The sequence below is a fragment of the Lupinus angustifolius genome, chromosome LG06 (assembly GCF_001865875.1).
Source record: "Lupinus angustifolius cultivar Tanjil chromosome LG06, LupAngTanjil_v1.0, whole genome shotgun sequence".
Taxonomy (NCBI): Eukaryota; Viridiplantae; Streptophyta; class Magnoliopsida; order Fabales; family Fabaceae; genus Lupinus; species Lupinus angustifolius.
In genome coordinates this window covers 30,383,510-30,411,043 of record NC_032014.1, presented here as the reverse complement: position 1 = coordinate 30,411,043, position 27,534 = coordinate 30,383,510, and the positions used below count along the sequence as shown (strand labels likewise).

Here is a 27,534-nt window from a genome sequence, read left to right as displayed (position 1 = left end):
TTTTAAGGATTTTATATTCTAATTACAAAACCCACCATATAAACAAAACTTATAATAATTCTACATCCTCCCAACACTTTTATATATACAAAAACTATCAATGATCTTCATTATATATATTTATTGATATCATGAGGGATATAAAACCCTAAAAGAAAACTACCCTAGTACATTTGGGTAGATACATACATGTATAATCAATCCCTATGTTTACTAAGAGGATACTCCATCACATAAGTTTTGATATCCATATAATAAGCCGTATTTACCAACAAATCTGCCACTTGATTAGCTTCTCTATAGACGTGAGAATATTTAATTGTTCAACTCCTTTCCTTTTAACATCTAATCAATTTCACGAAAGATACATATGGATGAAACATTTTTTCATTTGTTTTAAGAAATATGCTTTGAATTTTGCTGGTTTTTTTTAAATATTAGTTGTTAAAAATTATAATTAAAAACATGCGCATCCAGGGAATCGAACCCTGGTCAGTACCGTGGGAGGGTACTATGATACCACTACACCAGATGCGCTACTTGTTTTGAACTTTCGCTCGGTGATATTACAAACTAGTTCCTAGTTTCTTATGCCACAAGATACTTCATTCTCTTTAACTTATTAGTTAATACTTTATCCATTTGATGAATTATTATCCTTCTATCTTTTAGTGTACTATTCTCTCATTAGTTGTTATCTTAACAAATTTTCATTCCAGTTTTTATTTGCTTAAATCAAATTTATTGTGAATAATTATTTGTATAAATATATAAAAAATAATAGAGATATTTCAATAAATTTATATTCAATTTTAGATCATTGATTTCATATGCATAAACTTAAACATAAATATTTTTTATAAGAAGAAATTAATTATCAACACATTAACCATAAATGATGCACTATAACATAAAAAACTTTTCACAATCAACCTTGTAAACCATTTTCTCACATTTTCTTTTTACCAACATATATCTTTAAGCATTGGAGGCTGAACTTTAGACTTTAACTAGGGAAAGAATATTCACTAGTTCCTAGATAGGTTAACTACAAGGGAATGGATGTGTTTCTTTATTAGGATTATCCTATGTTTTTCACACAAATCAAGAAATCATTCAACTTTAAAAAATTATTGTTTTTTTTTTCTATTGTAACCTTCCATTGATTTTAAGAGGACGAAAAGATTCTACAATTCCATTTATCGAAAATAAGGTAAAGCAAAAAAAAATGTATTGAATAACTAGTGATTGTGCATAAATCTTTATACTAATAGTATATAAATATTAGAACTCATTACATAAAACTCATTACATAAAACTTTGGGGGTGACAATGAAGTTGAGAGGCAATTTATTATCCATTGAGGAACCAAAACTATTGGTGTTTATTTCTCAAACTTTAGTGTTCATTGGATTGGGTTCAACTTTTCAATTTCCCTTTTTAAATTAAACCTCCTTTTCATATATCTACTCTATTTTTATCATTTACTATCAACTAAGTTTTTTTTTATATGAATCTTATATTTGTATGTTTCAATGTTATGCAAAACCAATTTTAACTTCCTTTTAGCTATAAAAATGCTAATAATATTTGAGCATATTTTTATGGCCTTTTAATGTTGTTGAGTAACACTTTTGGTAGCATGTATCATATGTGTAAAAATAAATCTACGAGTTTAGTCAATCTCAACCATAATAAAACTTAACAATATATGTGACAAACATGTTTTTCATTAATTGCTTGATTAAATTATGTGGACTACTAGTGTTGATTTGTTAGCACTACTACTGAAATATGGAATTTAACCAGGTAGTTATTATATTACTTAAATTTTGTATAATATGTTCATAAGTTAGTGTTGCTATCTTTTTAACCATTAAACTGAACCAGGTATAAAAGAACAGAGAAAAACAATGGATGATATGCGAATTTTATATAATGTCATTATATTATTTATATTTTATTATCATTGATTATTCAAAAATAATAATATAAATAAACAATAGATAATATTTATATTGAATTACACTGCATAAATATTACACTTATAAAAGATTGTGTAACACCTCGGAGTTGTAAGTTTCAGAATGATGATCATTTGTCCTATACGGTATCACACTATATGTCCAAGCTAATCAGAATGTTTCATTTTATTATTTTTTGGTTTTAAAAATTTTATTTAATTCATATGATAATACATAATTGGCTTGAGACAGAGAATGAGATACCATTAGAGACAAATGATCTTCATGGTTTCACTTGTACTATTGGGCATTTGGAAACTGCTTAAATAATGTTTAATCGTTATGTTTTTAGTATAGAAAAATTATAGCAATTATCATCACATTCTTTTGACACCCTATTTAATGATATATTATACTATTGCCTTATTGGGTAAGTTGTATATAGATTATGTTAAAATGTTGAAAAATAATGATTTAATGATATCTAGCATAAAATTCACTTTATCTTATTGTAGCTACAAGCCTACAAATTATCTAACCTGAATTTGCATTCATTTACTTTGCAGTTTGTTCGTTTTATTGGTGCTACAAATTATTATCTTATTCATTTTAGTAAAGAAAATGATTGATTTTCCCTCTATTGGTTTTCTTTTTGTACTAAGCTACAGTGTGATAATTTGCCTAACTATCACTTTAAGGCCTTGTGTTACTCATGTCTAATATTTTAATATATAAAAAAGAGAGATTGGGCTAATATTATTATGTCTCATTACATCTTCACATATTACATTAGACTAAGGGGAAAGAATATATACACTGATGTAATATTACCATTTATTTTTAATTATTATTTTCTATTAAATAAAAATAATATAAATAAATGATACATTATCTGTATATAAATTTTTATATAGTCAGACAATAAATAATACACTAATTATGAATAAATTTTTATATAATTAATACATATATATTACACTCTTAAATTAAATATAATTGTTCCCACCCAAAAAAATATAATAAAAAGTGAAAGGAACAGTGATTGGTTTATCTACTCCAACGGCTGACCAACCAAAATTTATTGATTAATTTGAAACTAAAATTATGGGATTCATGCACGTGCTTTGAATATTGAACCAAACCCATTGTTTTACCACTTTAATTATTGACTGGGTCAAGGTTCAAATTGCTTCTTCACAAGTTACGTGGTCAAAATAGTTGATCAGTCAAATTTTATAAAATTTTCAGCAAATTCAGCCTAAAAAAAGACGTCAAATTCAATTTTGTGAACTTATCTTTTATGAACTAAAAGTTGGGTTTAGAGACAAACCCATGATAAGTCTCACTTTTATATAAGAAGAAAAATAATATATACTTGTTTAAATTTTCATACAAAAAATGTGTCACAAAATAATACATTATTTATCGATTATTTTTAAGTGCCATATGTCATCTTCTAAGTGATACTTAAATAAGTTAATAAGTTCATTTTTAATAAGATATATCTAACCCTAGTAATTAAATAAATTTTTGAACATTTTTATATTAAATTTACAGGCATATATATATAATAATTAAAATACTTTATACTAAAATGTAATAGTTTTTCTAGATAATCTAAAGTCTACCATGTTAAGCTATTAATAGGCTTTTTAATAAACCTGAGTTTGAGGTATTTATAAAAAAAAGTTTAATCTAAGTTAACTTACTATAACCTTGGTAATTTGTCATGATAAACTATCTGAACTCTTTCCACCATATTATGTACATCATCATCTCATAAAAATAATTGAAATGTTTTTTGACATGTTGAAATGATTTGATATTAGTTACGTTTTGTTATATACAATGCATGCTTTGTGAATGTGAGGCGTTAAAGAAAGGGAAGGGGTGATAGAATGTAATTCAAAATGTAGTTTGTTAGACTATATATAGAAAGTAGTTAGTTGTTATATGTGTTGGTGATGTTATGATCAAAGGTAGAACTGATAGATTTGCCAAGATCACTGAAGTATTATATGTGTCAGGCAAGAGGAGCAACTTGATAAGCATATGGCAATTGTTGGAAAAAGGCTTCACAATGCAAATGAATAATGGTCACATTGAAGTATTTGATGCTCAAAACAGAAAAATATTGAAGGCACCACTTGTAGATAACAGAACATTTCAAATCAATGTGTCAGCACTAGAATCTCAATGTATGGCAGCTAAAATGAGTCACAATTGTTCTTGGCTTTGGCATTTAAGGTTTGGTCACTTAAACTTTAGAGATCTCAGTCTCCTACATGCTAAAGAACTAGTCTTAGGATTACCTGAAATCAAGATTCCTAAGCAACTATGTGAAAATTGCTTGATAAGCAAGCAAACAAGGACACCCTTCACTAATTACACACATCACAGATAAAGGACTTGCTTCATGTGGTCTACTCAGACGTATGTGGACCATTTGAAACATGCCCTATGGGAGGAAATAAATACTTTGTGTCCTTTGTTGATGAATATAGTAGGAAGATTTGGATATACTTAATCAAACACAAAAGTGAAGTATTCACAATGTTCCAAGTCTTCAAGAATCTAGCAGAAAAACAATCAGGTAAACATATCAAAGTCCTAAGAACCGATGGAGGTGGAGAGTTTTGCTCAACTGAAATGGACAGCTACTGCAAAAGTCAGGGGATTGTACATGAGATTATAACACCTTATACTCCTCAACATAATGGAATTGCTGAGAGAATAAATAGGACAATACTAAACATGGTGAGAAGCATGATCAAAGGCAAGAAACTGACTCATAATTGTTTGGGAGAGGCTACTACAACTGCTGGCTATGTCCTAAACAGGAGTCCAACTCAAAGGTTGGATCAGCAATTCCCTGAGGAGGTATGGAGTGGAAGGAAACCTTCTGTTAAACAAAAAGAGTGAAGCAATGATGTTTGCTGGCTACACTTCAACTGGTGTCTATAGATTGTACAGTCCAACAAGTAGAAAGATCATCTACAGTAGAGATGTGGTATTTGATGAACTCAATCGTTGGAATGACACAAAACTTGATAGAAACTCACAGAAGATGACAGAATTGAGTCTAGAACGGAGAGACTCAATGGATCAAGCAGAGGAGAATCCTACCACAACAGAGACTCAAAACATGTCCAATACAGAAAGATCATCTAGACATAGAAGCATGCCATTAAGACTGGGAGACTATGAAATGATACCAGATGATGCAGTGAATGATGATGGGAATTTGGTACAACATATGGCACTTTTTGCTGATACTAAACCAATTGAGTTCAGAGAAGCCATTGAATGTTCTGTATGGAGAAAAGTTATGCTAGAGGAAATTCAGGCCATTGAAAGAAATAAGACATGGGAACTCATGATTTTGCCACCAAATAAAACTGTTATACCAGTGAAATGGGTGTTTAAAGTGAAGTTAAAGCCTGATGGTTCAATTTCAAAGCACAAAACTAGGTTAGTTGCCAAAGGCTTTATGCAAAAATCAGAGTTGGACTATTCAGAGGTATTTGCTCCAGTTGCGAGGATTGAGACAGTTAGGATGATTGTGGCAATTACAAGTAGCAGAAAATGGAATTTGTGGCAATTGGATGTGAAATCTATCTTTCTCACTGGCCCATTGGATCAAGAAATATATGTCAAACAACCACCAGGATTTGAGCTTAAAGGCAGAGAAGGTGAAGTCTTCAAACTCCACAATGGCTTAAAACAAGCCCCTAGAGCTTGGAATAGAAGGATAGACTCATTTCTGCTAGAACTTGGATTCAACAAATGTACAGTTGAGCATGGGGTGTATGTGAAATCCACCATAACCAACTGCGTAATCTTGTTGTGCTTATATGTGGATGACTTACTTATAACTGGAAACAATGACAATGAAATTGAGGCAGTGAAGCAGAGCTTGAAGGCAGAATTTAAAATGACAGACCTTGGCAAACTCTCATTCTTTCTTGGTCTGGAATTTGTAGAAACCAAGGTCGGAATTGTGATGCACCAAAGGAAATACATCATTGAACTATTGGACAGATTTCAAATGAAGGCTTGTAACACTGCAGATACCCTAGTAGAAAGTAACTTGAAGATTGATTGTTGTGAGCATGAAGCAAGAGTCAATGGCACTCAATTCAGGTAACTAGTTGGATGTCTCAGATTTGTATGCAATAGCAGACCCGAGATTAGCTATGGAGTGGGTTTAATCAGTCGATTTATGAGTGATCCAAGAATATCACACATGACTGCAGCCAAACGTGTTCTGAGGTACTTGAAGAAAACTCTTGATTACGGTTTACTATTCCCAATCCTTGGAGCACAGAATGAGCTACACCTTGTAGCATATTCCGACTCTGACTGGTGTGGAGACAAGGTAGAAAGGAAAAGCACGATGGGTTACATTTTCTTACTATCAGGTGCTCCAATCTCTTGGAGTTCTATGAGGCAAAAGGTGGTTGCTCTCTCTACATGTGAGGCAGAGTACATAGCTGCTTGTCAAGTAGCATGGGTTTCAACTCTGATAGAAGAATGGAAGATATTCGACAAGATTTCAGTGATGTTGTTAGTAAATAACAAATCTGCCATAGATTTCTTGCAAGAAATCATGTGTCACATGGGAGAAGCAAGCATATTGAAACAAAGTTTCACTTCCTTCGTGACCAAGGAGAATCTGGAAATGAAACATTGCCCAACTGAAGAACAACTTGCAGATATCTTTACTAAAGCACTAAAGGCTGATAGATTCAATAAGCTAAAGGGTGAAATGAATGTTGTAAGCTTGAGAGATTTTGAATTAAAGGGGAATGATATAATGTAATTCAAAATGTAGTTGGTTAGACTATATATAGAAAGTAGTTAGTTGTTATAGTCTATAAATAGAATGACACTATTGCTGATTGTAATGTAATTGTGAAATACACAACCAATCTCCAATATACAATCCATACCATACATTCCTTCTCTTCCCTTTCTTTCTTCTTTTCTTCACTTTCCCTCTAACAAGGGGAGTTTTATGGGAAAATGATGAAGTTAAATTCGATTTATGAGAGGGTTTTGTATTTTACTTTTTTGGTTTTATCAATAACTATATATGTGTCACATTATTCTCATTTTGTTCATTGTGGGGTGTTTCTAACGGGAAACAGTAAAAACAAACAATATATTATTTTAACTATAATATTGGAAAACGATAAACAAAATAAAAAATGAGGTTTCACGCTTGTAATTGTTAATGAACATAAAAATAGGACGCAATTTTGAAAATCAAGGTAGTATTTAGTTTTTCAATATAAAAGTGTATTTTTAATATTAATTACATGTCATGTATTTTATTTAAGTTTATTGGATAAAAGTGGCAATTGCATCTATGAGAATGTAGGCAATATTCTCTACTAATAAAATGTTGATCTAGTAGTGAAATATCAATTAGATATTGATATGATCAAAATATTAAAGATTTGATTCATATACTTATTGGGAGAAACAGTATAACCACACACCCTAATAAATATCAATTTTATTTATATGGTGAGTAAATAATATTAGTAGTATAAAAAATTCACACTATTAAATTTTGGATGCAGTAAGTTGTAACTTGTGCCGTTACGTTTAGTAGTTTGTGAAATTGAATGTCGATTAATGATATTATCTTGTTCAATTTTCCAAATGAAGTTTGCTAAGATTTAATGTTAGATTTGTGCTTTAGTTTTTAGGCTAAGAATCTACTTCTTTTTTCTTTTCATAATTTTGTATAGTCATTAAATATTTTGAATTGAGCAGGAGCAACAACAACAAAAATTCTCAACCTTAATTTCAATAAGAATGATAATATATTTTTATGTTGTCTTTTCTTTAACATGTCCCAAAATCTATCCATTCTTTTGAAGGAAGAAAATTATGGTAGATAAAATCATTCTCTCTATCTAATTTCCATGCCTAATGCAGCAATTGAACCTCTACCCATGAATTAAATCTATTTAACAAATCAATTACCATGTACCAAATTGATTAACAAATGCTAAATTGGCAAAAATATTTTTATGCTAGGTACCAAATTAATATGTGGTGTTATTTCAAATACCATTTGATTTTTTCGGTACATATCAAATACCAATTGATGATTTAATATAAAAAAATAAGTTTAATATCTATACATTGTGAACATAACTTTTTATATAATCAATATATTATTAATCATTTATAAATATTATTTTATTCGAGAATTAATATTAACTCATAAATGATGAGTTAATATTCTTAAAAGTTAAAACAACATAGAGGTTTTTAAAAGAGAATTTTTTTTGGTACAAAAAAAGAGAATTTAAAGTGGAACAAAGTCATCCCCATGACCCCATTATTACTATTATTATTGAATCAATCATTTTTCATATATAATTTGTATTTTCATAATAAGTACCTTCCCTAATAATAGTGGTTTTTGGCATTCTTAACAATACAACATAAAAACAAGAAAAGCAATAATATATATAAAATGAGATTAGACTAAAACATAGGATCATAATAACAAAGTAAGAAAAAAATTGATGAATTACATTTATAAGTTACAATATAAGATGAACCATTCTCTATGATAAGTTACATTAATCAAAGAGAGAAGCTGAGTCATTTTCTCTGTCCATACTTTCAACTTATCTCTATCTATCTAACCCCACTTTCATGTTTTCCGGCAACAATATGTTTTCACAACCACACCTATGTTTCTGAGATCTCCCAACCCTTCTCTCTTTTTCAAGGTACAATCCATATTTATTCTCCATTCATTCTCATTTTTCAATACTCAAGTTCATTTTTTTGATGTTAAAAAAAAAGTTTATTTGATTTGGATCCGAATCTGTTTGTTACTGTTCTTTCAATTGGATCAGTGAAGACCCTTTTGCTCAAAGTTTATTTTTTTAGTATTGTTTGGAAGTTTCAATTAAATTAATTCGTTTTTGGTTTTGCCTTTTTCATTCTCTTGAATTTGCAGCAGAAGATGTTGTTGATGATGATGATGATGATGATGATTTTGTCTATGTAGCTGGGAATCAGACAACTTGGGATTGGAAGAGTTTTGAATCTGATTCTCCTAGGATTGAAATTTTGTCTGGTTCTCTCTCATTTCATCATATCTAATGGTTATTCAGTTTATGAACAAATTGTGAGGATTCACTTTAAATTGAATTGGAAATTTTTATGGATAAGGTAATTACTAATTACAGATTAGTTCTTAAATTGATGGAAATAATAGTTAGAGATTGGTTGCATGTCAATACTTTTTCAAAAGAATAAAAATGATTCTATTTTATGAGTATATATGAAGGAATTGTGAAATAATTGTGGCCTTTTCTCCTGCCTTTCAAGATTGCTTTTCCATCTGATATGGTTTTTTGGGATGCAGTGAAGATTCGTTGACATGACAAAGAAATCCCGTTTCGATTGTTCTTCCTCGGAGGAGGATGAAGATAAACTGAATAACTTTCTGGAAATGAATACGAGGGAAGGTGTGAATGATGGTTTTTCTCGGCATAGACCAAATGAGTCACTTCTCCCTGGTCTTGTTGACGATGTCGCACTGAATTGCCTTGCTTGGGTTAGTAGATCTGATTATGCTTCACTATCATGTATAAATAAAAGGTACAATAAGCTGATTAATAGTGGAAGTCTATTCGGGTTGAGGAAACGATTAGGAGCTTTAGAGCAATTGGTTTATTTGGTATGTGATCCAAGAGGATGGGAGGCGTTTGATCCGAAGATAAATCGATGGATAACATTATCCAGGATGCCTTGCGATGAGTGTTTCAACCATGCAGACAAGGAGTCCTTGGCGGTGGGCTATGAACTTTTGGTTTTTGGTCGGGAATTGATGGAGTTTGCTATTTGGAAATATAACTTGATTCGCCGAGGTTGGGTGAAGTGCCAAGGGATGAACCGACCTCGCTGTTTGTTTGGATCTAGCAGTCTTGGTTCAATTGCTATTGTTGCTGGTGGCAGTGATGGATTTGGAAAAGTTCTAAAATCGGCTGAGTTGTATGACTCCTCCTCAGGTTCATGGGAACTGTTGCCAAACATGCACACACCACGTAGATTGTGCTCTGGTTTTTTTATGGATGGCAAATTCTATGTGATCGGTGGGATGCAAAGCTCAACTGTTTCATTAACTTGTGGGGAGGAGTATGATCTTAACACAAGAACTTGGCGGAAAATAGAGGGTATGTATCCATATGTTAACGGTGCTTCTCAGGCACCTCCACTTGTAGCGGTTGTGGATAATCAGTTATATGCGGTTGAGCATCTAACTAACATGGTGAAGAAATATGACAAGGAGAATAACACTTGGAGTGAATTGGGAAGGCTTCCAGTCCGAGCCGATTCTTCCAATGGGTGGGGCCTTGCTTTCAAGGCCTGTGGAGATAAACTCTTGGTTGTAGGTGGACAAAGAGCTCCGGAAGGTGAAGCTATCGTGCTGAACTCATGGTGTCCTAAGTCGGGACTCAATAACGGCACCATAGACTGGCAGGTACTTGGCGTGAAGGAGCATGTCGGCGTGTTTGTGTACAATTGTGCTGTTATGTGTTGTTGAGATACTTTTTACATTGACTCCACACAAAGATGCTGGTATCTACAATCTGACTTAGCCTTGAATGGTGCTTTCATGTTCAATCAACTCATTCACTGAGTTCATTGTTGCTGGGATAGTTTCCCCTAAGTTGAGAATTTGGTTTCTTTCTTTTAACATGGCTTATTTGGATGCATTTCTCACTTCATTGATCCATAATTTTAAACTACTTTCAAGATTGCTGAGTAGGCTTACACAAATATGTTACAGTATCTTAGCAAATTATGTAAACCAATAAATCAAGGAGATTATTGTTTAATATTTTGATGATTGATTTTATGCTGCTTCAGTCCTCTAGTGTATAGCATGTTTGTCAAAATTCATGCCCATCATGTATGCCTAGAAAATCATTATATGTGTGTGTCTCATAGTTCAATTTCTCTTCCGGAGTACATCTGCTATCCGACGTAGTGTGTCACTCCATCTCTATCTGTCTGTCGAAAAAATGTATTGAAGTTAAAATCTTAATAATTAAAAAATTTTCTAACCGATCACAAGCCGTGATACATGAAGTGATACACTTTTCGTGATAGAAGATGTCTGGCCTGTAGGATGTAGCTAATGAGGTTGAATGATAGAGATTGCTTCCTATATTTGCTTACCAATCTATCTTCACAAGTTCACACCATGCTCAAATTTTAAACCTTAGATTATAAAGCATGAGTGAAAACAAAGTTATGAACACATTTGAAATCATTTTGTTGATGTTTATGAAAATGAGGTCCCCTCCTAAGGGCTCAGGTGAGGTAGTGGACCTTGTCCATGACTCCAGCTGTACTTTGCTGTATTAAGCAGGTTATGTTTTCAGCTTCCTACTTATGTTTGGTTATACACTTTATGAACAATATCACCTAAAATGATTTATCTTCTTTAAACAGGAAGGTTATTTTTGGGACCATTCTTTAGTACCCTATTAGATTCCTTTGTACACTTCATTTGTCCTTGGTGTATACTATACACTTAATCATCAATTTGACCCTACATGAATCATTTAACCTATTTACTCTCTAACCAACCTTAGGCATTTACCATCACAATCTTTTCAGTTTATTTATATAGAGTTCAATTTGACATTTCAGTCATATGTCATGGTTATAATACAAGTTTTTTTAATTCCCCCAACATGTGGTTTAATTATATTGCAAAGTAGATAACCTTACCTAACCAATAAGGCATTGGTCTAGTGGGGTAAGACTTCACTAAATCTCTAAAATAATCAAAAGGTTAATGATTCAATTCATGTGAGTAACACTTGTTGGGATGGACAATCACGTACTCCGAAAATGATTAATTCCTTAACCAAATGGTGTAACCTTACCAGGACTTGACCCCTCCCTATCATAGTCGATGTTAGGTAGAAGTTTTAAAAAACTTATTTCACATCGTAACCATCAATTATAGAGAAATCTAATGATTTAGATGTACTCACTAATTCAAAGCATTAGATTTCTCTAGAATTGATGGTTAAGATGTGGAATAAGTTTTTTAAAGCTACTATTGAAATAAGTTTTTTAAACTTACTATTGAAGTAACTGGATCCCCTCACTTTTTCGATTAGAAACTTCTTTTATAATCTAAAAGCTTTCATGGTAACTAGCATAAGTTATAAAACAAGCTTTTATTTTTAAAAAATAAGTTTTTTTTATTGAGTCTCAAATATGATGCATTATGTTTTTTCTTTCAAATAAATATAATCATAATCTCGATGCATAATGTATGGTAGTAGTGTGTTAGGGAATGTGATTCATTTTATTCTCATTGATGTTTGAGAATGGAATCTTTCTGACTTGTACTATAAGTGGAATTTATATCCACCCTGTATTTTACTATTTTTTGATAGAGACTATTCGACCAGCCAATTTTCTATTTGAACAACAATGTGTTAGTGAATACTTTGCATACTATTTTTGAAAGTGTGAGCTAAGCATTTCTCAATTTTGGAAACTTATTTGGCACAACTTCCTATTATTTGTCTTCAAGTGATAGGAGGAGATGAAAGATATAAATATTTGTCTTCAAGTGATAGGAGGAGAAGAAACTTTAGGATATAAAAATACAATCTTCATATTTAAATAAGCCGTACAAATAATAAAACATGCACCTACTCTCTGCTCGTGATTCGTGAATGTTATACATATCAATTCAATTATTCTACATAGTTGTTTCATACATGTCTTTGATACATAGTTGTTAAACACAAAACCTATCTCAACCATGTTCTCGATGGTGAGAGTAAAAAGAGAAGATTGAGATAATAAAAAATGGGTCGACATTAAATGTATTAACCTAATTATGAACCTAAATTTTTTAGGACTAGCCAGCCCAACCCAAAGTCTAGTCCTATTGGGCAAGGCCTAATGGTTTGGTGTGAATTGAAGCTTATATTTATCTTTTATGAGAGAATAGTGAATAGTGTACCACACACAGTAATAATATCAGTAGATTAGAGTATCATTCATCATTCATGTTTTATTATTATTGATTTTTCAAAAAAATAATACAAAGGAATGACAAATGACATATTAATTGTGTATAAACCTTCACACTGATAGTTTATAGATATTACACTATTCTATGAGAAAAATTGTATGCATTAACAATGTATGAGTTTTAGTCACTACATCATCTATCATTCATGTTTTATCATGATTAACTCTCCAAAAAAATACAAATAAATAGTAAATAATACACTGGATGTGTATAAATCTTTACGGTGATGCTTTATAAATATTATACTCTTATTCTATTCCTCAAAATCTAAACTTGCCTTTCTGCATGTTCTTTTGTACTACTAGTTATGGAGCACCCCACCCCACAAAAATAAGTGCATGAAAACACACATTATTACACTTATACTCGCAACAAGAATGTAACTTCTTGTGTCACTTTCAAAACTTACAACTCATTGTTATGTCTACCTTCACCTGATTTCAAGTCTCTATTTAGGTTCCAAATTGTTTTTAAGGCTACTTAATTTTTGAGACCTGAAAAACACAACTTTGATTTTAAAAATTGTTCTTCAAAACTAAACGGGTTGATCAACACAATACATGTTTGATTCCCCCTAAGCAATGTATTGGATTCGATTCTTATGGATGAAAAAAATATCCACTGAAAGAGTTAGCTTCACATACTTGTGGATATTCTCGGCTCGAATATGATTGTCTTCAGTGCAATGATACATGTGAGAAACAAAAAAAACATTTTCAAAAATCTAACTAGCTTTTGGGCCACGTAGCTCTGGCCCTAACTTTTTCAACATCCTTTTTTTCCAGTGCTAGACTTCAGTTTCTTCAATATGTAACCCCAGTTCTAAGCATTTATCCAAGTGGACTAATTTAAGAGTTGTATACATTGTTACTATATTATTCATCATTCATATTTAATTATCATTTATTCTTCATATTGTGTATAGATCTTTACTCTGATAGTGCATCTATATTATTCTCTATAAAATATTGATCATCACTCAATCAATTGAGCAATTACCAACAATGTGTTGGTTTAGTGGTGTAAGGTCCTCCTAGATTTTCATGATTATCAAAATGTCAATGATTCAATTTTTGGGAGTGACACTTATTAGAAATGACGGTCACACATCTCAAAAAAGATTAACTCATAACTCAAAAAGAGTGAGGAATACCCTTCATAATACCAAAAAAATCAATAAAACAATTGTCAATATTCTTATTGCTTTTAAAGGCAGCAATGCTAAAAATGTTGATAAAACAACTTATATAATATATTTTAGAATGTGTGATTGTGATTCCTAATAAATATTGATCATATAAATTAAATCATTTATCTTTGATTAACACTTTGGACTTAATATAATATATAGGAATTCAATATAACTTTATATTACTAGATTAATATATTGTTGGTAAGGATTATATAAGTTATGAATTAATATATTTTAGAATGTGTGATTGTCATTCCTAATAAATGTTGATAGATAAATTAAATCATTCACTTTTGATTAACACTTTTGACTTAATATATGAGTTCAATATAACTTTATATTAGTATACTAATATATTGTTGATAATGATTATATAAGTTTATTAGAATTGAAAGTGATAGGATTTTCATAAATTAGGATGATCCTTTTTATTACTTTATGGGACCACGTGATTGGTTTCCCTTATCCATGTGGCATTTGATAAGGGAACTTAAAAGCTTGTTTGGTGTACCTAAGAATTATGACTTGTGGTTTGAGTTGGCATTTCATAGTGTGGCCATATTTAATTCCTCAATATTAATAATGCTCTAAGTACATGAGTCCAATAATACACATATATATAATGTAATTTGTGGACCAACCTATAGTTTCTATCTAAAATGGTTGAACACTACCAAGAAGCAATATAATTACAAAAAAAGTGATCAAAATCATTTCCACACTTCACCATGCAGTTTTTACCATTCCTTATCCTATTAATTATTGATGCCTCACTCCATTATATTCACTACATTACAATATCACATCTTTGGTCATATTATTTTGCTTCCATATCCATAAGTGTAGGCTTTATTTACTATGATGATGATTATATATATATTCAAGATGACACAATAATAAGGTTGTTGCTCAATAACTATAAAATTATACTTGAATTCTAATTGAGGATGACAATGAGACCGAACGAACGTGAGTAATAGTTTTCTCATTCCTAAACCCACAATATTTGCAGGTACAAGTGTAGGTAGCGGCTATTTGTAGGTACTCAACGTATTTATATATATTTTGCAGTAATCAATATATAAAAATAATTGTTACATGAATAATATAATATTTATATGATAAATTTATGATTATAAATTTATTATGAAATAATAATTAAATGTATAGTATAATAATCTTAAAATAATAATAATAAACTATTATATATATATATATATATATTTTAATTTAAAACTTAATTTATAAACTTAGAGTTATCTACATATCGAGTATCATAAAACTTGTTTTCAGTCATAAATTATTATTGTGATTATTTATTTAAAGTATTTTCATGAGTATCATAGATCGAGTTTTTTACTATCCTAATTATAATCCTAAAAATAGTCTTTTTAGTTATAGGATAAAGTATATAGATGTATCCAGCCTCCCTTATTATAAATGTTCAAAATCTCTATATATATATATATAATATATCACGTGGTTTGAGATTGCACAAAGGGATAATGAGAAGGAAAAGAACTAATTCATGTCTTCATTTGAGAAATAACAAATAATATATTTAAAAAGCATTGATGGCACATCACATCTCAACTATTGTCATGTATGAAATTAATTTGGATAGGTGGAGGTGGCACAACAAATACTTTTTCATCCATATTTTAAAGAGTTTAAAATGTATATAGTGATAGTATAAAAATTTATACATAATTAGTGCATCATCCACCACTTCATTTGTAATACTTTTATTTAAAAGTCAATAATAACTAAAAATTAATGGTAGATAATGTAGTGACAGTGTAAAAACTTTTACACTTTGATATATATATATTTTTCTCAATTTTAAAATGAATGGCTTGGCACATTTGGGGATCCTAAAAGTATAAAACTAACTATAGTACAATATAAATATTAAGGTAAATTAGGAAAATTAAATGTTAGTTTGAATCTTGTTAGATTCATAAACTTGGAATCTACCTAGAATGTTATGTGTCGTATTTATCACGTAAGCTTATTATTAATTACTTGAGTGGTTTTTCAAGAATAATTTAAGGGGTACCATCGAATATTTAAATTTTTTTGTTGCGTCAAAACTACAAGTTCGATAGCATTACGTGGGAAAAGTGAAAGAAAAAAAATAAAGTGGAAAATAAATGGTAATCTATATTTAACAAAAATGCATATGATCATATGAAAATAAAGAAGATAAAAAATGTTTTGTTATGTATTAGTGACCATAATTAATAATGTATTCCCCAGCACACAAAACATTGTGTTAAAACCAATCGAGAAAAAATAGTAGGGGAATGATAAAAGCGTAAAATTCATTTAAATTTCGAAAGGTAATATTTGCCTATTTGGATACATAAACATGCAACTTCTTTCATAAATTTATTGAATATGTTATCCTTCAAACCTAAATATCTCATATTTCTCGTAGAAGAAGTTTCTCACAACCCCGAACTCAAGACATCAATGACTTATAGCAAAAAAATTACGTTGTTTTGCTTAACTTAGTAGAGGATATCATTTTCTATTATATATATATATTATTCCTTTTTTGTTCTAAAATGCAAAAGTTAAAAATATTTATACCAAATTGAAATTAAATTTCTCTATTTTGATTTCAATAACAACATTTAAATCTACCATAATAGAATTTTATTGCAAAAGCAAACAGGCAATCTCTCCACGATTTTTTTACAAGCTTACTTACTTACATTTATTGTCAAGACACCCTCTTTGTTTAAAGTTCACACGTATAATTTATTAAGCGTTTTATATTTATTTATTGAATTTAATCATTTAATAATTACAAAATAAGTTCATTTATTCATTTATTTATTTTTATCAATTCATTTTATCCCTATGTTGTTGAATACTGACAGTCAAAAGTTTTTTTCAATGTTATTGTATGATCTACCATTCATTTTCAATCATCATTGATTCTTAAATAAAATTAATTCAAATGAATAGTGGATGATGCATTGACTATGTGCATAAATCTTTACATTGTCAGTATATAAATATTATGCTATTTTAATATTCACCCTAGTCCCTTAAATAATTTTTTAAAATTTCTTGAGCCTTGCCCGTTTTATAATTTGGCTTTTTAAGTGGCCATATGTTTTATACATAAATGTAAGTTTTACAAATTCACCCGTTTTCCAAACAACTTTTGTTTAGTCATGAAATAAAGCCAAACAATGGAGTGATAATTTTATCTCATTCCACCTCAATTTAATTTATTCCACTCTAATCATTATTAAATATCCAAACATACCTTAAAATATTTCACAATAATTGCGTGAATGAAAAAAGGCACGGTAAATAATCCAAAAATCAAGCACAAAATATGACAAAGTGAATGACTTTGTACCAACTTTCATCATAACCTCACATTAGAAGTGAAGAGGCACGAGGCAAAGCTAGGTTTAAATGTGAATCACTTTTACACATTTTTGCACTTTGTGTAGTAATTTATAGAAATAAATCTTATCAAATAGTATAAAAATCATTATCATTGGTAGTACCATCTTATCAATGTCATCTTAGGCTGACATTAATCGGTTGTCATCACTTGCGATATCTTTTAAGCACCATCGTCAATAGAGTTGTCCAACCATCGTTGTTGACGGTATTTTTTGCCCTTTATCGCCATTGCGAAAAACATATGTTGGTAACATCCTCCAATTCAATTTTAATTCTATGTATTAATTATTTATTTATTATATTTTAATTTCAATTTCAATATTTAAATTGATATTAATTGATTTTTGATCAATTTGGACAAAATTGGCCTGTTGTTTGCTTAAGGGAAGATCATTAAACCATGAGTTTTAGGCCTCTTCTTATACGAGGCATGTTTTGATATTTGTCTCAGGGATTCGGACAATATAACATTGTGAGATTAATCTCTAAATCGTGATGGTGATGATGACTAGAATAAAAATTTTCCAGAAATGGTGACTTCAAAATTCAAATTTCTAACTTCACATGTAAGGTTTTATATTTTGTAATAATAATTTTAGTTAATTTTTTTATTATCTTAAAATAGTTTTATTTATTATTGTTCTTTGGATAAATAGTCTAGGAATTAATTTAAAAAAATATAAACTTAAAGTAGTAAACAGTCTATTTAATGAAGTAAGGTGATATTTTTTCCAAATACAAATTTACTCTCTTTTTTTGGATTTTTGAGCCATTGTCCTATGACAATAGTTAACAAAATGATTTTGTTGTGCTGATTTTTTACACAATATAAAACCATTTTTTAACATATACCTCTCATCCTTTTTAAATATTTTCTAAAATTTTACCATCATTGTTAATACATATTCCTCCATTTTGGTGTGCATCAAAGGTGATTCAAGCCAATCACCAAAAACTAGTTTCTTTCTAAACGTAGAAGTTATCAACATATATTTTTGTGTTCATCAACAAATAAATCATTTTTCATATATATGGTAAGTATTGGAACCCCTAATATATAATCTATTTGTGCATAAAAAAGGTAGTTGCAATGTATATTTCAATGTCTTATTTGTTATTTCTTTTTTGACATGTGTACCATAGGTATGATATTTTGCTCAACTATTGTCTTGTTTAGTATATATATGCCAGATATCATTTCTTCTTTGAAAATTAGTAATTGTATATTGATATTATAAGTGTTTTTTAACAGCAAATCATTCACCATTAATTTATTAGATTTCATAACAAAAATAATATTAATGTGTGACATACAATAGGAGTTGTTCATAACCATTTCTTAATCAATGTATAGCTTTAGGCTACATATATTACAAGTTTTCGATCCATAAGTATATACTATTTTTTGAAAAAACTGTTGTAAAGAATGATATACAGTTACTATTATTCACTTGTATTACTTTCTTTTTCTGAAAATGCAATAATGATTAAAAATGAATGATAGATAATACAATGATATGGTTAAAAAACTATTAATTGGTGTACATATTTTTTCCCTCTATTTGAATTTTTTGGTACTGTTAAAGATATCTCCTCATCTATTCGGTAAGAAATTAATCATTTTTGGATGCATGACTATCACTCACAATAAGTGTCACTCACATAAATCAAATCATTGTTCTTTTGGTCATCCTAGGAATCAAGTGAAACCTTACCTTATTAGATTAACGTGTTGTTGGACTTTGTTTGAAGTGGTACTCCTTATATAAGTAAGAGGTAATATAAAAGATATAAAAACTCATCACCGTTCATTTATTTCTAGATTGAATGTGATTTGGTGTAATGAAAAAGGAAACCACTTTACCCTCTTTTTCATATATCACCAAAGACTTTATTATTACATTTTGCATGTTCTTCTAAACAAACTACCCCACAATAATTACGTGAGTGCAAAGAGGTTCAGTGAATAACCCAAAAGCAGGCACAAAATATGTTAAAGTGCGTCACTTAGTTACCTTTTGCAACAACATTCATCATCATTATCATCTTACATTGGAAGTGAAGATACACTAAGGTTGATCTAGATTGTGAATGTGACTTGTTTTTCACCAAATAAGTCTTCTCATTCTATATAGGATTCGAGAGTTGTTTTTTAAACCCGAATTTAATCCTAGATTTAAAGGTTAACCCAACCATCATGAGTATTGATTGAATTAGTATTTTCCGAACCCGACTTTAGATTTAATTAGATGAATTCTCTTTTAGATAAAGCTTATCAATAATAGTTATTGTTATGAATATATAATTTGAAATATAAAATAATATTTATGTAGATATTTTGTCAATTATTTCTATATATATATAATAAAAATATTAGTGTCATAAATAAATAAATAAAATAATTAAAAATACGATTAAAAATATGAAACTATATTAATAGATAAGTTGTTGCAAAAAAAATGTTTTATCTACTTTAGGTCAAATATATATTATTATTTTGGAGACAATTAAATAAGTATTTACAAACATGTGTAACGGGTCGGGCTGAGTCATGTTTGTCATTTACATAATCATAAATATTAATTATATTAATTTTTGAAACTAATCTCAATCTTAAACTCGATTAAACCTGATCATATTCGACCCAATTAATCATGACTAGACCAAATTGAGTAAAATGTTACTCGGTTAGGATTCTAGTCAACCCGATCTCATTCTAAAACAATTTATGGAAATGAAAAGTCATGTGAATTTTTTAATTAAGAGCCTATATTACCAAATAACACACCATTCTAATAAAGAACAAGACGTATAAAAACATAAAACTTACTATGTGGTTATATTATCAACTTATATATATAATAACTTATTAACTCAACAACAAAATGTAGAGAGTGATTTTTGGCTTTTGAAAAGTTTTGCCAAGTTACTTTCCAAAAGCTTTAAATGAGTGTTTAGAAATGTTCAATGACAGTAATGTTTTTAACTTTTGCCCTTTTGTATAATAATTGTTATTTTTTACCTAATATAATGCAATATTATATATTAAGTTATTTTAAAATGTTTAACTACTTCCAAACTAATTCTAACAATCAAGCTCTGTTATTTGACTACATGACTATCAACTTAGGTAACTCATATACTCTATTGAACACAACAATCTTAATTTTTTTTTGTTTATGTATAGTTTACCCCTCAGAGTGTTTAATGTGTATGATTTTTTTAATATTATTCAATGATTAAGTATAATAATTTTACATGGTTATCTTATAGGAAACAAATCTTTTTGTTCCCATAATTTGTGTCACTTCATATGCCATAAGTTATGATTGGTCAGAAAAATATTTAATACTTAAATTTTAATTTAAATATTTTTTTTGAGTTCACGGATATGACACTGATTATGGGACTGTAAATGTGCATCCTTATCATATTAATAATGAGAAAAAAATGCACAATAATATAAGAGTTTTATACACTGTTAGTTAATCATCCACCATTGATTCTTAATCATTATTAACTCTTCAAAAATATATAAATGAATGATATACTGACTACATATAATGCAAAAAAATGTAGAAATTTATATATAATCACTCAACCAATGTGTTATCCATTATTTAAAAAAGTCAACAGTAACTAAACATTAATAATATAATGATAAATATAAAAAACTCTTACGATAAGATAATATAGAAAGAGTATTAAATCTATGTACATAAAGATGTATGTAAAGATGTATACATAGTACATTATCTGCAGTTCATTTGGATTATTTTTTTTGAATGATTGAAAATGAATATTGAATGTTACACTTTTGGGGTATATTTTTTCTCATATAGAAAACTCATAATGTTAGTATTGAAATAAAAAAAGGAATTAGGATTTCATTACACACTTGCAGAGAGAGAGATGAATGAGGGAGCATTGAAGAGTGGAAGTGTATGTAAGAAGTGAGAGTGGCATAAGAACAACAACATGATCCTCATAACCATGTTTCTATGTCCTCAACCTTATTCATAAACACTTTACGTTACCCATTTTAACCTTTTTCCCTTTTCTCCCTCAAACAAATCACAATTTGGCTATACTTCAATCTGCCTCTATATATTGCTATAAAAAACTATATTTGCCTGAAAAGAATTGAAATTTATTTCCTTTTTTAGTTAATCTTGGAATTCCAAGTTCTGGGTTTGCTTTTTTGTTAATTGTAATCTCAAAAATGAGTTCTGAGCAAACACATGTTGCAGCTTCTTCTTGCAACAGAACAATTTCTCTTCCCTTTCACAAGGTATTTTTTCTGTGTTAATTCATGAGCTTTTGAATTATTTGTATTTTCATACTTTTACTTTGTTGTGATTTTCATTTTCTGCTGCTTCCTTTTCTATTTGCCTTGACTTTACCCTTTACTTATTTTTAATTTTTAATTTTTTGTAGGACTATAATCTCTGTTTTAAATTCTGAACTGAGTATGTTTTTCCATTTTCTCTTAGCTTAGGTTCTACTAGTGTAATAAGAGGGTGATTATTTTGATGGGTTGTTGAATTAATTGTACTTTAGTAGGTAAAAATTGACTGCATACCTTATTCATCAATTTCATATGATATTTATAGGTTGATTTTGGTTTAAGGACTATATTATTTTTCAATTATCTTAGCTAGTTTCTATTAGTTTAATAAGCTGAGACTTTGAGGAAAGAAAGGTTGGTGATTAGTTTGATAAGTTGTTGACTTAATTGTATTTGAATACTTATTCATGAATTTCTATATGGTATTTATTATAGTTCGATGATCCGATGGGAGTAGCCGAAGAAACATCGCATGGGAATAGGCAGAAGAATATTGTGCTGGAAGTACCCTCAAGAACAACATCATTAGAGTCTGGTCAGGATTTTGTTGGAATAAAGATGCCAATGACACCAAGTCCAGGTCCTGCTACTAAGAGAGTGAACTTTCTTGCGACTTCTCGATCCGTCGATGCTCCAAATAGTAATTCTGCTCCGGGGCCTTCAGCACCAAGAGGCAAACCATCCATAAGAAACATGTTACCAAAATTGACCTTCAGGCAAAGGACATCATCAGATATTGAGAAGGCTAATCTTACTACTGCAACTCCAGATAGTTACTTTTCCGGAATTCAAGAAAAATCTCCAATCCCAAGATCAGTGTCCATGGCTAAGATGTTTACTCCGAAGATTAGGAGAACATCGTCATTACCCGTAGAAGAATTTGGACATGCAAACACAGAATTTGCTCCTGGTGGATGTTTTGATGGTTCTCCATATGTAAGATTTTAAGCACCGTAGTAATAAAATGACTCTTAGTCTTAGATATATGTAATGGACATGTTGGTTCATTAACAAATAATTTGGACATGGATTTGAACATTTGCTGCATTTGTTTCATGAAGGCTTAGGAATATGACAGTAACTCTCATATATCCACTGCTTCCTTACCGTTTTATATTCAATCGCTGCTGAGTTTTGCATCATAGAAATGCATTTACTCTTTTTGCTCTAGCCTAATAGTTCCCTTTTGCAGATAAGGGAGAGCCAGGGGACAATAGCTCGGTCTAATTCAGTGCCTGTCAATAGCAAAGAACAAAGCATAAGGAGGATGGATTCACATTTCCGCATTATTTCCACCCCTCAAGTAAAGAAAGGGAATGAATGGTTGACCAGTTCCACAACACAGAATACTGGTATTTATTACATATGCATTCATGAAAATCGCTAAAAAAAATTCGAAATTCGATTTGGATTCTCTGGATCAACACAGTTATGACATGCCAAGGTTTAGCAGCTAGGAAAATATCAAAAATATATTTCTAAGGCTGTTTCCTAGAGGATTAATGCAGATTGAAATGTGTTCTCTTAGTGTATCGGATTTTCAAGTTATTCCCATAACTTCCTATTTTGTATATTTATTTTGTACAATGATGTCTTTTTCTTTCTTGAAACTTATTTAAAAGTAGCTGAAAGTGCATTTCTTTTTAAAATATGTCTGACTTTCTTTCATGGTATCTTAGTTTACTTTCTAAATCTAAAGCACACTGTTTCTATTCCTACGTAACACATAAAATTAGTTAACTTGACTTAAAGCTTATCTTGGTTCAGAAAATGGTGACGCTGATGGTGAAGATATAGGCGCAGAGGAAGCTGTGTGTAGAATATGTATGGTTGAGCTATGTGAAGGAGGTGAGACGTTCAAGATGGAATGCAGCTGCAAAGGTGAACTTGCCTTGGCTCACCAAGAATGTGCTATCAAATGGTTTAGTATCAAAGGTAACAAGACCTGTGATGTGTGCAAGGAAGAAGTTCAGAATCTCTCGGTCACTCTCTTACGTGTCCAAAATGCTCAACCTCAGAGTACTGGAGCAACGCCTCACCGTAATGAACTCAGGCATGTATAGTTATTTTTGTCCCAGATAACGTTCATTACTTGTATCGGATGAATTAGTTCTGACAATATGCTTCAATTGGGAGTAAATGGATGTCATAGAATCTTATTTCTCACTTGTTCATTGAATCATACTAAATCCGTAAGTTAGCATTCATGAACCACCATCCATCCTGCCACCTAGTCGTTCATTTTTTGACAAAATTCCGCATTACTTTTCACTAGCTGCTACGCCTCTTCACATATGAATATCTAATATATAGGGCCAATCAGTATAATACTGTTGTGCATCTAAATTGAATTATTGAAATTATAAGATAACTGTGGATTTATCAAAAGTTTAGTACACCCACGATAAGTTTACGGCTTAAACAATCTATTATTACACTTTCATAACAATCTGGTCTCTTGCTTGATTTAAAGTTGAAGGACTATTCCTTGCAATCCATATTTGAAAACTTTACTATTGAGTTTCATTCTTCAAGTAGTCTTAGAATATTACGACACACTCAATATTTTCCTCGGAGTACTGCAGCCATCACACGTGTATTGTTTCTTGGCACAATTGAACAGGGTTTGGCAGGAACTGCCAGTGCTTGTCCTTGTCAGCATGCTTGCATATTTCTGTTTTCTTGAGGAACTACTGGTGAGAATAAAAATCCTCTCAGATCTATCGAAGTTAAAAAAATTATAGCCTAATTTATTCAAATCTCTGCAGGTTAAACAAATGAAATCCCGGGCGATTTACTTGTCTCTTCCATTTTCCTGTGTATTGGGTCTACTTTCTGCCATGACATCATCAACCATGGGTAGGTTTGCAAAAGATCCTTGATAAATATCGTCAAGATACTTTTCTTCTGACTTCACCATAGTTTAGTTTATGAATCTAAAATGCCCTATAAGCAAAATCATTTAGCGATTTGAGCATTGGACTCAACACACCCGGACAATTGTGATATATCGGCCAACATTATTTATAGAAGCTTTTATATTAAAACGATGTAGCAATTGATGATAGATTTTTGACATGACTCTTGTTTTGAAAGTTTTGTTATTCTTGGTTGAGTATAACTAACATACATAAACCCATTTTTCTGAACTTTTGTTATGTCTAGTGAAGAGCAGGTTCACCTGGATTTATGCTTCTATCCAATTTACTTTGGTGGTTCTCTTCGGACATATATTTTACCCCTTGGTAATACATTTTTACGAGCTAAATTCTTGTCACAATTATTTCTCACATGAATCAAAGATTGATAAAATTATTTGACATCTATCCGATCGAGATATTTGTAGTCCATGATTTTAGATTTGCATTACAATGTGCATGAAACCAGAAAATGAAGAATCACTAGCATACTAACTTCAATGGATTAGCTTGGTGCTATGCAGGTTGGTAAGCAAGCAATTCTGTCAATCCTTCTAGCAACATTTGCCGGGTTTGGTGTGGTGATGAGTGGAAGTTCAATTGTAGCAGAGATTTTTAAATGGAGAAGAACATGGCAAGCTTTAACAATGCAGCAAAATGGTTCACAAGGGGTGACACATTCAGAAGGACAATACCCTCAAACTATAAATGCTGCATCACAAACAGGCCCTTCGAACCGCACTCAAATTATGGTTTAGAATCATCAGAACTTAGATCAGAGTTGAAGTGATGTCTGTGCAGCTTCTATTATATTGCATAGGTGAATAAGCTGTGGTAGAATTTATAGATTATGATGTTGCAACTTAGAATAGTTTATAGGACTATAGCTTTATATTGCTATGGAATTGTTTCTATTTAGTTATATGTATGAAACTTAGCATTTCAGCAGTGAACTTCAGTAGTAATATATATGTATGTTAAGGCCTCAATGCCAGATATAACATGATGCAGTGAACTTCAGTAGTGGCATTTAGTTTCTTAATGGCACTTTTAATTTTTTATTAACCAACTAATCCATCAACTTATGGGTAAGAAATATTATTCTTGGATGTTTCGCTGTACCTTCCGACAATATCGCTCAAGGGGATCGAACCTTTATTTTATCCTCTATACAAATTATATTTATAACTTTTTTTGAAGTTATCGAGACATTGTAAAATAACATATTTCAAGAGATATGAATGCATGAGATCCAATAATAAAGAGAAGATCAAGTTGACAACAAAATGGTTTATTGTAGAAAACATGTATTGTTAGCATTACTCACAAAGTCATAAGAGAATGATTTTATTTGACCCAAAAAACAAAACTTAATTATGCTTTTGATAATCTAAGGTTTCAATTTGTCTCCTTAACTAGCATATAACATGCATAGAAATGCATGAGCAACATAACCATTTCTGTTTCAAGCCTTTTATTATGGATACCGAAGTAATAACAAATTATTCCATCAAAAAATTAAAAACCCAAAATGGTCCCAGAGAATTTTAAATGTGGGTCAAATTAGTCATTTTTATCATGTTTTATAACACTTGGTAGAGACTAATTTGACCCCAAAAGTGACTAATTGACTCACGTTTATTTTTGGGACCATTTAAGGTTTTTTTTAAGGATTAAACTAGTAAAATCAAAAAATATAATGGATTAAACCTGTAAGATGCAATATTGCAAAATCATTCTTTAGTTGAAACAGTAATCACTTTATATTGATGGAATAAAGTTTGAGGATATTATGAGATTTTGAAGAAAATGGATTAAATTGATTATAATATAAATACATCATTTTTTACCACTAATCTTAATGCATGTATTATCAGGCTACCTTTACAAGTTCTATGGTTCACAGGCACAAGGTCTTTTGTTTATGTTCAATGTTCTGATTCTAGTTATTTAAATCAGAGGTTTAACTTAATTACATTCGACACTTCTCTTGTTTAAATATATGATACTCAATATAGTGCCTATATAAATTAGAAATTTAGGATAATGGACGTATATAAATTAGGAGTAATTTGTGTTACTATAAAAAAGAGGTATTATGTGTAATTTTATTAAATATCTAAGAGCGTGTAATTCTCTTTACAATATGAGTGTAATGTTGAATTCCGCTCAAAATATATTTAAGAGAGAATTATTAAACAAATTAATTATATAAATATTGAATTATTTCTTAAATAATCAAATAATACTTTATTCTTATAATATTTCGTAGAATTTCCTCCATAAGTAGTATTAATTACTTTCAGAAAAAAAAGTATTATATGATATTAATCCTTAGAAAAATTCCATAGCGTACTAATTTCGAATAAGATTGCTATGAAATAGGATATTATGCTCTATTTTATTTATAAAATTATTTTCCTTTTAATTGAATTTAACACTTGAGAATGTGTGAATTTAGGTATTCTGATGTACATAGTTAACTTAATATAATGATTCTAATTATTTATCATTTTATGTCAAATGCCCTTTAGGAATTAGGAGGAAAAAACTAAGAAATCCTTACTAAA

General features: G+C 30.1%; 2 protein-coding genes and 1 non-coding gene across 9 annotated transcripts; 2 read left to right on the top strand and 1 right to left on the bottom strand.

The window, feature by feature from the left end:
* TRNAG-CCC lies at positions 467-537 on the bottom strand. The gene has a single exon. It is a non-coding gene; the product is annotated as a tRNA-Gly (tRNA).
* On the top strand, positions 8,508-10,921 carry LOC109351028 (F-box/kelch-repeat protein At5g60570-like). 5 transcript variants are annotated; one of them, XR_002108172.1, is made up of 4 exons: positions 8,509-8,722; positions 8,956-9,170; positions 9,367-10,617; positions 10,672-10,921. XR_002108172.1 is itself a non-coding variant. In XM_019592343.1 (3 exons), the coding sequence occupies exon 3, from the start codon at positions 9,382-9,384 to the stop codon at positions 10,546-10,548; it is 1,167 nt and encodes a 388-aa protein (XP_019447888.1). In that variant the 5' UTR covers positions 8,508-8,722; positions 8,956-9,069; positions 9,367-9,381; the 3' UTR covers positions 10,549-10,921. The 5 variants fall into 5 exon arrangements, 4 of the variants coding, with proteins under 4 accessions (XP_019447888.1, XP_019447889.1, XP_019447887.1 ...); XM_019592343.1 differs by having other exon boundaries at positions 8,508-8,722; positions 8,956-9,069; positions 9,367-10,921; XM_019592342.1 differs by having other exon boundaries at positions 8,962-9,170; positions 9,367-10,921.
* Positions 21,573-25,997, top strand: LOC109351025. Of its 3 annotated transcripts, XM_019592339.1 has the most exons (9): positions 21,573-21,989; positions 22,482-22,982; positions 23,239-23,398; positions 23,814-24,099; positions 24,670-24,742; positions 24,815-24,905; positions 25,212-25,291; positions 25,474-25,652; positions 25,683-25,997. In XM_019592339.1, exons 1-9 carry the CDS (start codon positions 21,921-21,923, stop codon positions 25,720-25,722), a joined length of 1,479 nt encoding a protein of 492 aa, XP_019447884.1. In that variant the 5' UTR covers positions 21,573-21,920; the 3' UTR covers positions 25,723-25,997. The 3 variants fall into 3 exon arrangements, with proteins under 3 accessions (XP_019447884.1, XP_019447883.1, XP_019447882.1); XM_019592338.1 differs by having other exon boundaries at positions 25,489-25,997; XM_019592337.1 differs by having other exon boundaries at positions 25,474-25,997.